This window comes from Leptonotus elevatus, chromosome 13 (genome assembly GCF_054856555.1).
Source record: "Leptonotus elevatus isolate MCC_2025b chromosome 13, RoL_Lele_1.0, whole genome shotgun sequence".
Taxonomy (NCBI): domain Eukaryota; kingdom Metazoa; phylum Chordata; class Actinopteri; order Syngnathiformes; family Syngnathidae; genus Leptonotus; species Leptonotus elevatus.
In genome coordinates, this window is record NC_141251.1 from 2,615,966 (window position 1) to 2,630,713 (window position 14,748).

General features: G+C 42.3%; 1 protein-coding gene across 1 annotated transcript; it reads right to left on the reverse strand.

Moving 5' to 3' along the window:
- Positions 1-281: 281 nt before the first annotated feature.
- klf5a (Kruppel like factor 5a) lies at positions 282-14,696 on the reverse strand. The gene is made up of 4 exons (XM_086093818.1): positions 13,301-14,696; positions 11,707-12,622; positions 7,915-7,974; positions 282-2,664 (listed from the first exon to the last, which is right to left on the reverse strand). The coding sequence occupies exons 1-4, from the start codon at positions 13,463-13,465 to the stop codon at positions 2,486-2,488; spliced, it is 1,320 nt and encodes a 439-aa protein (XP_085949944.1). The 5' UTR covers positions 13,466-14,696; the 3' UTR covers positions 282-2,485.
- Positions 14,697-14,748: the final 52 nt, after the last annotated feature.

The window sequence follows — 14,748 nt, forward strand, 5'->3', positions numbered from 1 at the left end:
TGCTACCTGCTGTGGGTCAACACAAACACGCACAGACACACAAAAACACACACGCGCACACATACACACACGCACACACTCGACGACAACAGTTTGGACTCCAGATGTGGCAAATGCCGGTCCAGAAAGTTAAAAACCCTGCCACAGTTTGGCTTTAGCCCCAGGTGCTAGCTAGCCAGCTAGCTCCCTAGCTGGTAAACGAGCACCATGGGAGCTAGCTAGCTCCCTAGCAAGCTAGCTAGCACCTGGGGCTAAAGCCAAACTGTGGCAGGGTTTTTAACTTTCTGGATCTGGATTTGCCGCATCTGTATTAGCATGTCGGCTGAGGAAACTTTTTGTTGTTGTTGTTGTTGTTGTTGTGACAATAAAAACAAAACAAACAACACCGTGATTGTTTGAAAGTCTGAGTGCAACACAGATCTGCTAGCATCGATTCAACACAAGCAGACTATATCGAGGCACTTTGAAGAAAGGTGGAGATGACGACAGGCTTTGGTAAAAAAAAAAAAAAGCTGAGAAGCTGCGTGGCAAAAAAAATAAAAAATAAAAAAAGAGGCTGAGATGAGAGAGTGTTTTTCAAGCTGCTCGTGTTTGTGTCTGCTTCGCTAAAAGACAAAATGAATAATTGATCGGCTAATTGCTGCTCTTTAGCAACCTCCCTCCTGCTGAATTTGAAAAAAAAAAATCCTTCCATATGTCCGCCCCTTTTTTCCCTTCCTTCCATCTCCGACGCATCGATCGTCCAGTTTTTACTCACTCGTTTGTCGGTATTAACAATTATTAGTGCAAACCAAAAGATTTGGTTCAAAAAAACAAAACAAAATGACAATCTGGATATTCCACTTCTAGGAAGTAACAAAATAGGATTTGGCTTGACTAGTTTCACGCATTCATTCTCCACACCGCGAATGTTCATCAGAGTCGCGGCGAAAGGTGGGGTACACCCTGGATAGGTCGCCAGCCAATCATAGAACACATATATATATATATACACACACACACACGACTGCTCACCCAAAAAAAAAATCTACCATGAACCGAAAATGCACTTAACTGCTGAACTCAATTTGACCTCATGCACATTTTTTGCACAATTTGCTGTTTTACGGAGTCCCTGAAGTGACATCGGGTGTTTCTCCTGAGGAAAGAAAACGTCCTCGTTCTAACGAGAAACTTTCTTGTTTTAACAGGAAACTCTCGTTAAGGATAAGAAAGTTTCTCGTCCTAATGAGAAACATGTTTTACTTTTTTCCCTTCCATGTTACTTTAGGGTGCTCTGTACTCTTCTCTAAAAGGGAGCTGGATGACAAAATAAATAATTATAATAATCATAATATTAAGAAAAAAGAAAAAAAAAATCAACCAAGAGCGGACATAACAATACATATCACAATTCCCAGTAGATTATTTTAAAAATCATTCATTTTGAACTAAATCAGGAAAATAATGGCCCATTTGTAGACTAAAAGCCATATGTGCAGTGTGTACTAAAAAGTACTCAAACATTTGAACACTTGGACTTCAGATTAAGTTCATTTGTAAACAGCTCCCTGGCTAGCTCTCATGGTGCTCCTTTACCTGCTAGGTAGCTAGCTAGCTAGCTAGCGCCAGGGGCTAAAGCTCCCATGGTGCTAGTTTACCTGCTAGGGAGCTAGTTAGCTAGCTCCAGGGGCTAAAGCTCCCATGGTGCTAGTTTACCTGCTAGGGAGCTAGCTACCTAGGTAGTTAGCACCAGGAGCTAAAGCTCTCATGGTGCTCCTTTACCTGCTAGGGAGATAGCTAGCTAGAGCCACTGGCTAAAGCTCCCATGGTGCTGGTTTACCTACTAGGGAGCTAGCTAGCTTGCTCGATAGGTAGTTAGCATCAGGGGCTAAAGCTCTCAAGGTGCTCGTTTACCTGCTAGGGAGCCAGCTAGCTAGTTAGCAACATGGGCTAAAGCCAAACTGTGGCAGGGTATTTACTTTCTAGACCTGGATTTGCCGCCTCTGCTTGTAAATGTTGTCGTGCATTTTAGGCTCATCCTGAAATTTGCAAATAAGCAGTCGCACTCACATTCACACCTGTGGGCAATTTGGAGTCATCAATGAAGCTAACGTGCATGTTTTTGGAATGTGGGAGTACCTGGAGAACATGGAAACTCCACACAGGTAGAACAGAACCAAGATTCTAACCTCGAACCTCCAAAATGCGAGGAAAACGTGCCAAACACTCGTCCACTGTGCTGCCTCCTTTTGCGCAGCACACGCGTGTTTAAGTGCTATCGTTGCAGTCTTCAAAGGACCGACAAACTTTTTTTTTTCTTCCCAGTCTGGACTGAGTGGATCTGAAGTTTCCAGTTGTTCCCGCTCCGCTGATAAGAGTCGGCGAGACTTCGCTTCCCCCGTCAGCGGAGGGCTAACGAAAAATGAAAAAAAAAATAATAATCAAAAATGAAAAAAAAAAATCAAAAATGGCGATGAGCGAGCGCGTTGGCCGTGGTCAAGTGTTAGTTCTGGTGCCTCTTCATGTGCAGGGCCAGGTGGTCCGAGCGGGAGAAGGAGCGCGAGCACACGGCGCACTGGAAGGGTTTGGCGCCCGTGTGTTTGCGGTAATGGCGAGTCAGCTCGTCCGAACGGGCGAAGCGCCAGTCGCAGCTGTCCCACGTGCACCTGTAAGGCTTCTCACCTGCGGGGGAGGGGGGCAAACGAGACGCAGCGTCAGAACGTTTTCCACGAGGGCAATATATTGAAAAAAATATATTGATATTGGCCCTTGCAATATGCATAATCGCAAAGACGCGCAATACGTTTCGTATAGGAATTTTATGCTTTTATCTGATTGTTGACGCAAACTTTAATGTGAATCGCCATCCAATGACAATAGTTGAACATTATCTCGGGTAATTACAATCAATGAACTAAGAATGCATTAAGCTTGCTTATTTTGCCACATGAAAAAATTTGATTGTTTCATTAGATAATAAAAATCTATATGAGTTCTTTAGGCTCATGTTAAATATCGCAATATTCGACAACTGTATCGCATATTGCATGTTTTTCCGATATCGTCAATTTTAAGTTAATGCAGCAGTAACAAGTTTTTTGTTTGTTTTTTGTTTTGCTTTCTTGCAAGCTTCAGATGTGAGTGAAGTGAAAACAAAATGGCGCAACTGAGGTCATGTTAGACCTGGCACGATCATTTTTTATTAATTTTTTTAGAAACTATCATGATAAAAGTACTGGTTTTTTTTCTCCTTTTGCATTTTTTTTTTTTTAGATTCAGATTCAGAATATTTATTGTCATCGCCACAAAGGAACAACAAAACTTAGTTTGGAGCATCCATACAGCAGAGTAGCAAAGAAAAATAAATAAATAAAATAAATAATTGACGTCTCTGTATTTCTGTACACAAGTACAAATAAAGTACAGACTATGAAATGTACTTACCGTAATTTTGAGAATAACGTGCTTTTTTTTTTTTTATTCACCCAACATCGGGAGGGCGTATTATATACAAGTACATGATAAATTCCTAAAATTTGTCATATTTTAGGTTGTGAAAAAGGTATGCAGTGTTCCCTCGCTATAACGCGGTTCACTTTTCGTGGCCTCGCTGTATGGATTTTTTTGGTGCAATTTTTCATTTTTATTTTTACAGTATTTTACCTATTTTATAAAATGTAAGAAGGTTTGAACACTGAGAACTTTAAATAAATGCCTTGATGAGAAAATAGTGTAAACTGTATAGTGAGAGGTTTTAGAGCCTTAAAACATTTATAGTAAATATAAAATATAAAGCTCGCTATTTTGCAGATTTCATTTATTGCGGGTATTTTTTGGAACCTAAGCGTAGCGGAAAACGAGGGAATACTGTAATTTTATTCCAATATGGTAAATGCAGGTTACCCAGACCGCATCAAGTAATTTCCAAGTTTATGTTTTCTCATCTTATAACGAACACCACTCGCCCACAAACTAGTGTTCCAAAAAGCATCTGGTCACATTTTGTACCATCAAAAAAAAAAAATTATATATTCTCAATGCTAACATTGTGAAGTGACTACCAAAAAAAATAGCTAAATTAGCTCATGTTAGCATCTGGAAAAAAACAACAACGTGTGAAGCTTGTGTTTTTTTTTTTTGATAGTACAAAACATTCGCCGCAAATCATTCTTGAAGCCAAATCTCAAAATTTGTTGCATCATCATCGCTAGCAAGTGGAAAAAATTCTGGTTGAGCTAAAGAATTTTTCATCAACTTTCTGTATTTGTCTTTTTCACATTGTGTTGTTGAAAACCCACTTTGACAAAATACCAGGTACGAAGTAGTGCGCAAAAGTAAAAACGGATCAAATGAAATACTTGACTAAAGTACACAAGTCGTGGCGAGTCACGGATTAGCAAGAACCGGAAAGACGGGTTGGCTGCGGTACGCCGTCCCTTCCCCGCCCACACCTGTGGCCTGCGGTGTCAGCCATCTTCTTACGTAAGAACCTTTGTCACCTGTCACCCCCCCCCAAAAAAAAATCTCTCATTCATCCTCTCAAAGCAAACTGAGGAATTTCATTTGGATTTTTCCCCAGGTGTGCTTGTCGTGTAGCATACACGTAGCAATAATCGAGCCGCATTTGAACATTTTCACGATTTCCGATCAAAGTCAGCAAAAGTCTTACTGGCTGAAAGATTATCCGGAGTGATTATCCAGTAGTGTGGCTTCAATTATTACACACCGCAATTACAAAATCAGCATAATCGTAAACAAAAAAAAAAGATTATTAATACTAATTTTGAGTTGTTTAAATTGATATGTTTGCACCTTCTTTTTTTTTTACTCATTCACTGCCATTGACGACTATAGACGTCAAAAATTCATGTAAACTATTTCTATTAGTTTAACATTTTTTCATTTCATTTCATTTTTTTATGAAAACCTAGAATTTTTTTATTGTACATTTATAACAGATATAAAATTATCATGCGATTAATTACGATTTAACGCCCCTTATTTTTTATATATTTTTTAAATTAGGCCCGTCAGGCGATTACAATTTTTAATTGTAACTATCACATGACTTCACTAGTTAACTCACGATTAATCACAAATTTTATATCTGTTCTAAATTTACAACAACAAAAAATTCTAGGTTTTCATACTCTTGTTAGCAAAAGTGGGGAAAAAATGTTAAACTAATAGAAATAGTTTAAATTAATTTTTGACGTCTATAGCGGTCAATGGCAGTGAATGAGTTAATTTCAAAATGACTAATTTCATAATAAATTTGTTTGGTCCAAATGTAACTTGCATAATTAGAGTGTTTCAAAGAAATTTCTTTGTTTTAATATTTAATATTTTACTTAATATTTATATTTATTTTTAATATTTTACGTTTGAACTTGTTTTGTACCAAACAACAAATGATTGTCCTAATCGTAATTTCAATTATTACCAAATTAACTGTGATTCATATTTTCTTCATCATTGAGCAGCCCGGCCTCGTATCCCTAAATTTTTTTTGCATTTGTTTTGACAGTTTGTCTCATTATCACCATCCCCCTCTCTTCATTGATTGGCTGTGAGAAATCACATGCACCTACTGCTTTATAATGTGACTCATCCATTCCCACTTGAGTTCACGTTGCCAAATAGTGTTCCTTCACTTGCTGATAGCACACAATTTGGCCGCCTCCCAGCTCATCTGCAAGTCTAGACAGAGGTGGCAAATCCAGGTCCAGAAAGTGAAATCCCTGCCACGGTTTGACTTTAGCTAGCTAGCTCCCATGGCGCTCGTTTACCTGCTAGCTAGCTAGCTAGCATCAATGGCTAACTGGATTTTGCTCGATGTGCCTCATTGTGATTTTGCTCAAAATGATTTATGTTTTATTTTTACTATTTTTCTTTGTTGTTTTTTTTAAAACGTAGCAGAGAGCGTGTAGCGAAAACAATGAATCGGGTGGGGGAGTTCATATCTCGCAACACACTCACACACAAACAATCAGGATAATGGATGTTGATGGAGATTAGAGGGGGAAGTCCCACGGGGACCCAAACGCATTAGGAATCATCTCATACAGATTAGTGACAGGTGGAAGTGTGTGCGTGCGCGCAGTCAAGCGTCTGAAGAAGAGCGCCGCATCGAGTAACAAAAAGAAAGACGGCGAGGGAGCGCGCGGGGGGTGGGGGGGGGGGGGTTGCTTTCGAGGGCCGGGGGGCATCCTGGGAGGGTTTTGAAGGTGGAAAGGAAAAAAAAAAACGGCAGGCGAGATTGAGTGGAAGCTACAAAGAATAGACAATAAGGAAATTGGTTGTGTGCGTCCAAGCAATGTTTAATTGCCGCTTTCCAGATCGACTCCGACATCCGACTGGTCTAAAGTGTGTGTGCGCGCGCAAGACGTGGAATGCGTAGATATCAACAGAAGCTTTGTTTAGTTAGCTGCTCCGAGGTGGGTCCCAAAAAATAAAAACACCTCCCGGGCCTTGTTTGTTGCTTCTGCTCGTCCAAACTAACAATCCGGACGGGCCAACAAGAGAGGAAGCGAAAGTTGAGCGCGAGACCTCCCCCAAGGCCAAATGAATGTTGATTTTTTTGTACACGTTTGCAGAGAACAAGCTTGTGATTATCCTTCCGGTGGTCATTTAAGCAATTGAAATGTCATCTTTTTTGCCACCATTCTTTTTTTCTTTTTTTTTTACTTATTACATTTTCATTGTTATTTTTGCCTGGACTGACCAATAGTATGGATTTTTTTTTTTAAATAGATTATTGTTTATAATAGTATCGTTTGTTTTCAATAAATTATTATTATTATTATTATATTTTTTTAATGAATAAATACATTATTTCTTTGTATTTATTTCAGTTCCATTGTTATTCTTGTCTGGACTGACCAATAGCATACATTTATTTATTTATTTTTAATATGAAATCTGCCAAATTGTGACACGATTAATTACAGAAAATTGTGTGATTAATTGGTTAAAAAAATTGTAATTGCTTGACAGCACTAAAATGTATATTATTTTGAATAGGTAGTAGTCATAAAATAAAATTAAAATAAAATGTTGTTTATTTCGTCGTATTTAATTATTCCATTTTCATTTAAGATGTACGGTGTCTATTTTTGATTCAAGGTACCAAATATGGTTCCTTGCTCTGAATAGGGCAAAGTGTGAAGTGTGATTTTTGACAAATACAAATTATTAATGTCATCATATGTTTAAAAAATAAAATAAAATAATCCTGAATTTGCATCCTAAGTGGGGTGCATACATACCAATTTTTAATATCAATTATTAGAGAAAGTGAAAAAAAAAAAGCTTCTATACTGCCGACTATTAGTAGCCACTTAAACTAGAACCCATTTCAGTATATATCGATGCATATTGACCCCACAGACAATCGGACCTCTGCTGACTTTGATCGAAAAAAATAAAATTAAAATAAAGCTCAATTAATCGGTATTCGATCGGAATCATCAACTTCGTGGTCACTTTGTCTCGGCTTGATGCATCGTTTGCACACGAGACAAATGTCCTTGTGCGTTTTTACATACTCGGCCAATAAAGACGATTTTGAAGTCGATATTGATGCTTAGTGACAAAAAAAATATGTCGGCGCGTTTCATGGAAAGCGAGCTGACATCGTAGCACATACTCCGATTGTGATCATCGCCCCCCCCCCCCCCCCCCCACCCTGTCACATGGCAGAAGTGTGTCACTTCCACCTGTTTTGATGGAATGGTATATTGGGCAGACGATGCGGAATGGCGCAGCAGGCTACATTTCATCTGCACATAGACAAACGCATGCCAGGAACACAACACCCTGCCTGGCAACACCGTGCCCGGCGCGGACGCCGAAACATGAGTCGCGCGCTCCTTTTCTTCCCGGCCGATTATTCTTATTATCGGAACGGGACGGAGGGCGGGCTGGTCTTACCCGTGTGGGTCCTGAGGTGGGCTTTCAGATGGGACGACTTGGTGTAGACCTTCTTGCAGCCTGTCGGGAGAGAAGGCAACGCAAATCAATGGCGTTAATTTACAATTAAAAATGTGTCATTTTCACCTAATTTATCTTTCTATTTACTTCATAAGCACGTGCCTTTAAATCTTAGCATTCAGCTTTTCAGCATTCTCACGCAATTTGTGCAGAAAGTGCACCTTGCCTAGTTTTGGTTTGTGAATGATGACAGGTGGATGCACAGGCTAATCGTACCTTCTGCCATCTAGTGGAAGAGGATTGAATTGTTCTGCCGGAATCGCGGAGTGCCGTTAAAAGGTTCATGTATTATTTATTCTCTTCTCTCCTGAATATATGAATGAAATGCTCATTATAAACTCAGTAAGGTTCTGAGATCAGCAGATTCTGTCGGGTCAATTAGTGGAGCCTAGAGTTCAAAGTAAACATGGTGCAGCAGCATTTAGCTGTTATGCTGCCCAAGTGTAAATGCTTTTAAATCCAGATTTCAAAAAGTTTTTTTTAATTATAACATTTTTATAAAAATAAAAAAATCTAAAATCATGTCTTGGCGCTGTATAATCTTTCGTACACTCTAAAAACAGTTGGGTCAAAAGTAACAATTATGGATAAAAAAAATGCACTGATCCACTTTATGGGTTAATTTGACTCAACTTTCTGGCTTGTTTCATACAAAATGACCAACATTTTGACCCAACACTTTTTAGAGTGTATGAACAGTTTTGTCCTCTCAAGAAAGCCCACATGCCTCGTAGTCTTACTAGTGCAGCACAGACGTTTACTAGTAAGGTTTAATTGAATACATGTAGGCTAAAAGTAGTACGAGTAGTGGGAAAAGTGTTTTTATAGTAAGACAGGGCCGAATTTTGATTGGGAATTTAAGTTGCATGACAAGAATATCAAAACAACAACACCCACTTTCCTTCCTGGCTCAGACAGAAAATGTAAAAACAAAATGTCCGCCCAATTTTGGGACATTCCGTGGCACACCTGTCGATGTCTCACAACAAACGAATGTCCTAAAAATATATTTTCTATAATTAAATCAACTAATAAAGCAAAGCGAATGAACACGCCACAGAGGAACAAACAGGTTGAACCACACCTGCTCATTATGACATCACAATCGAGACAATTAACATTCACGTCTGCATTCCTAATGAGCTTTCTCAGCACGGTGGATGGCAAATGGGGGGGGGGGGGTTGGTTGTCACGTTCCTCCAAATTATCCTCTCGCTACAAAATCGTCTCCTTGAAGCGTGAGAGCGCACGGCATCATTTTGAGTTTGAAGACGTGCGCAAACACGCCGACGGGAAGCTCGGCTTTCCCAGACTCCTCCTCCTTTTTACACGCCGACGCCACTCGGGCCTGCAAGTCGCTGCACATCGAGGAGCTCCCGTGAGAGCGCCCGATGATTTGGGGACAATCGAAAGATTGCAGCAGTCAAGGAAGGCAGCGAGCGAAGCGTTTTCAGCCAAGAGCTTTCGCGCCGACAAAACAGGCCTGCTTAATTAACACAAATACGCCCACAGGTTCATTCCTTCATCATCATCATCATTTATCATACCAGTAATGTCTTGAAAGCCGCAAGCATCTGTGAGAACTGACTGCTCAGAATGCTCCGGTCATAAATCGTCTGACGAGAAGAAAATCGAGTTTTGCGAACGAAACAAAAGAGACTCTTGTAACGACAAGTTGCAATCGCTCATCAGTCGGCGAATGCTGCGCAGACAATCGACAGCACAAACAATCGGGATTTGGATCAGCAACTAATTGTGCACCTTCACACCTCCTGCACATGACTCCATTTTGTCAGAGAAAATGGCGAGAATAGCGGCAACACGACCCGCTTGTGTCCGTAAACAAAGCAGGATTTGTGATCGGAACTATTGAACAGGTTTAACATTTACAATGATTAGATCGGACCTTATTCCAAGCCAATAAAAGATAAAAAAATGGAGAAAAAAAAATCACCCACAGGATAATCACTTAGGATCGATCATCTTTGAAAAACATCCGATAATCGTGTCTTTGCTGGCTTATCGGGTGAGAGAGAAAAAGCTCAAATTTATCAAAATGTGTGTGTACCCTACACGTAAATTACAATATTACATAACACTGTCGATATTGATCCCACAACATATGATAATCGCTCAGGATAATCTTACAAAGTCATCCAATAATCGGGCTGTTGCTCATTTTTATCAGAAGAGAGCAAAAATACTAAAAAAAATTAAAGGTTTAATTTGTCAATATGCGTGTACAGTGTAGCCGCCATTTAAACTATAACAGTAGATATTGATCCCACAACACATGATAATCGCTCAGGATCATCTTCCCTGAAACATCAGATAATCTGGCCTCAGAAGAGGGAGAAAATGCTCAAATTTGTCAAATTGCCAGCATGCGTGAACCTTACACTTAAACTATAGATATTATCTATTGAACCCACAACATATGATAATCACTCAGGATCATCTTTGAGAGACATTAGATAATCAGGCCTTTCCTGACAAAAGAGGTAGAAAATGGTCAAAAATGTGTGAACCTTAAAATTGGAACGCAACTCAGTAGATAATAATCCCACACCATTTGATAATCCCTCAGGATAAATCGGGCCACTACTGACTTTTATCACAAGGGAATGAAATTCCACACATTTCTCCGAATGTCCGTATTTGTGAACAAACGATAACCTTATCATTCGGCAATTAGCCCTCGCCGCTGGATAATCGCTCACGATAATCTTTGAGAGACATTCAGGAATTCGGTTTAGGCGGGTTAAATGTAACATACTTTTAAAAGCGCAGTGATAAGCAGCCAAGATGTCGCATCTGAAATTTTTCAGTAATTCTCAAGCAGTATCGGCGACGGCGAGAATTTAAATCTGGATGCGTGTCAAAATGGAAATGGGTTCATGCCGCGCCCCTCTCCAAAGTGGTTCAGCAGTTTTGTCTGCCCGAGGACAACTTTGGCATACTAATAGGACTACTAATCAAGTGCCAGATGTTAACTAATTGAATTTTCAGATGTCACGAGTAGCACTAAAAGCACACGGTTGTCAACCAGGTCACAATTTTAACTCACTAGTAACGTGTAATTGTCCTACGAGCGCTGACAAAAGCGTTAAGCAGGATATACAAAAATGATCAACCAGCTTTCGCTACACAAGCAAGAATAATAGGGGTGTGGCCCAAAATTAATTAATAAATAAATAGATTCTCAAAAGAATCGCAAAACCCATTTAGGACGATTCTGAATCAATTTTAAATATCCCAAAATCTATTTTATTTATTTTATACCGTCTTAGTTTGTGTGTGCCTTTATTGGGCGTGCTGTTCATGTGGTACACAATTTGGCCACATGGGGCAGTGTGGTTGCGCTGTTAAGTTGCAGCCACATTAGAGAGTAGAAGGAAAAAGTCACGATCAAGTTATGCCAATAAAAGTGTTTGTTTTTTTTGCAGCGTAGGAAGCACATATGCCGGTGAGTAACGTTAACTTGCTTCTCTATACATTCCTGAAGCGCTGTATATGAATAGCGCGCTAATTAGCATTAGCGAGTCAGACTGGAGTTGATCCTGACGAGTATTTGCTCATCTATAAATTGAAGCACAAATCATTGTCAATCAAATCCTTTTGAATCTAAAATCAATTCTGAATCAAATCGCAGATACAAAAATTGGAACGGAATCGCGAGACAGTCAAAGATTCCCACCACTAAAGAACAACAAATGTTAATTTTGTTCCAACCTGGATAATCACAGTGGTGGATCCGCCGCTTCTCCAAGTCCGGGTTGTTCCTGCGGTTGTAGCGGGCGGCCGTCAGGGCCTGCGTGGCCGCGGGGGCGTGGGGCAGCGGCGCAGCTTGCCCCGCGGCGCCCGACGCCAGCGGCAGCGCCAGGGCGTCGGGCGCCAGTCCGGGGCCGCCGCCCGCCAGCTTGGAGGCGATGGAGGCCGCGTACGAGGGCGGCGGCGACATGATGTGGAGGAGCTCCTTCTGCCTGTCGGGGCTGCCCGGCTCGGAGCTGGGCGGCGAGGGCGGCAGGTAGGGCGCCTGCTGCTGCTGCTGCTGGAAGAAGTGGGCGTGCGGGCGCGAGTACCCGCCGCAGAAGGAAGACTTAGTCTGATCTTGGGTGCTACGGAAGGCGGCGTGGACGACGGAGGCGTGCGGAAGGTGCTGCTGCTGCTGCGGGTTGGGATGATGGTGAGCCGCCATGCCGTCGCCATGGTGATGCTCCAAGCCGGAGATCAGGAGCTGGAAAAGCGAGGCGCCGGCGTCGTGCTGCTGCTCGAACGGCGACGTCATCTCCTGTTTGATGAACACCTCCGGCAGGGCCTCGCCGCCCGGATGATTGAAAGCGCTGGTGAAGTCGGGCAAGCCCGCCATGTTGGTTTCCATGGCGCCGCAGCTACTGGCGGGCACCTGGAGGCTCTGAGAGAAGCACGGCGCCGCCGATTCCGTTTTGATCTGGACCAGGTCCCCGTGGGGCTGAGGGGGCGGCGGCGGCGGCGGCTGGGACAAGCCCGACCTCGGGTAGGCTACGTCGGGGAGGAAGAGGTTCATGTTGAGGGTGTACGGAGCCTCCCCGAAGAAGTGATCCACGTCTCTTTGGGACTTGTCCGCAAGCGGCTCTGGGGCGAGATAGCGGTCCATCTCACACTTGGCCTGAAGGGGAGGACAACAAGAAAAAGAAGCATTTCACTGACAAGCTGTCACAGATTGTAGATCTGATTGTCGAGTCACCACTCAGACATTTATCAAGTAGTCATCAATAGGCGGCTGCCACATTCCCACTCTGCCTGTAAGGCTGAACTCAGAAACCTGCGTGCGCTCGACTCTTCCATGCTATTTTTTTGCACATTTGCTTGCAAATTTAACAAGGATTTAGCTTGCAGAAAAGCGGGGGGGGGGGGGGGGGGGGGCACCCATACTTCCGTGCACTAGTAGCAGTCTTGGAAGGGCTGCTGCTGCAACTTCACCGGCTGTTCTTGCTTTAATTCACTCTCCTGCAGGGAAGTGAGAGTTAGCGGGACCTTTTAGACCAGGGTCAGTTGTTGCGAACCGACAACTGTTCGCCAACTGGCTGGCTGCACATACACAAGACGACAAAAATGCGCGGCGGACGCCTGGCGTGTTTACCGCAAATGGTTCACGATGCATAAAAAAGAAACACACACACACACACACACAAAAACGTGCGAGATTGAAATGGTGTGGCAGGCCAGTTATGGAAAAACAGCCGCCACGCCCATTGAATTCCAAACAATCGATTACAATCCGTACACGAGCGCGTGTTTTTCCTTCGTCTTTAATTATTATTATTATTATTTATTTATTTTTTACCTGCGTGTAGACGCTGTGTCCGCCTCTGTCCGAGTCGCCCATCTTGCACTCAAAACCGAAGTCCTCCAGGTGAAATCCTGCGGGCAAGGACGCCTTGTGTACCGGGTAGAAGGGCTCCTCGTGCCCGCCGCCGCCGCCTCCGCTCATCGCCAGTGTCGCAGCCATGGAGCTCCCAAAAAGGGGGGGGGGGGAAGAAAAGCAAAACAAAACAAAACCAAAACACTTGGACCGAGCCCCGATTGAGTACGCCGAAATGAGGAGGAAGACGAGGATGCTACAGTCGAGCCGGGGGAGGGAGTGGAGCCGGACGGTCTTGCTTACATCCCCGTTTGCACTTGTCTCGCCTCCTCCAGCGGCCCACCATCAGTTTTCTATGCGCGGCGTGCAGGGCGGAGCGGGCCTGGTGTAAATAGAGCACACGCGCCGCCTACCAGACCTTTTAAAAGGCTGCCCATCACTCATCCGACCGCGGCCACCGCCCTGTACGTCGCCGGCGAAATGTATTAACGAACGCGTGCGCCGCACATCCACAAGGGCGAGTCAAGGTTGAACAAACCTCGACACGTCACGCTCGAGATGATTAATTTTTTATTTTTTTTTCTCAAGTCAGCAAACAAATCATTTTATAGATTTGATTTTGACGTGGGGCGAAGGAATATTGGGTAGAAATGACATCAAATGATCATAAGTAAATATAATAATAATAATACATTAAAATAATAAAACGGTCCTCGGGTTACGACGGAGTTCCATTCCTCCTCCCCACGAACCTTGAACTTTAATGTAATACGCGAACACTGTCGTAAACTCAAAATGACAGTACATCTTTGCATAATAAAGTATATAAAAACGTTTATCATGAATTCAAAACAATCGATGAAAAATATTCAATACGGTGTTAACTGAGCGTGTCTCCTTACTCCACGTCACGTGACAACGTATTCTTACGATGCTGCGCAAACTAGTTCTTTAACCTAATAAAAAACAACAACAAAAACAATGTTTTTCACTAGTGGTGCAATGGCACTCATATTCACATGTATCGGTATGGAACATTACAGTACAGTAGATACTCTGCAAACAAACACAGTGCAGCTCAACTGCTGGCATTTGCCAGAGGTTGAGCGACAAACAAGAAGCTTTTGGCACTACGGGGTCCTCGGTTTACAACACACTTCTGTTCCTGTGGTGGAGACGTAACCCACAATTTGCACATAAATCAGTGTAGTCTGTCAATCACTCAGTTAACACAGTCATAAATAAAATAGATTTGTATGAAAAACACTTGTACACCATAAATACCAAACTGTCAAGTAAAAAAACAGTAATTACAGCGCTAATTGAGCTTGAACCCTTGTGCGCCACAGCACAAACAAGTCTGACCTCAAGTCATAAATACAGTAAAAAAATATATATTAGCAATTCTAAGCCAACAATATCAAAGAATC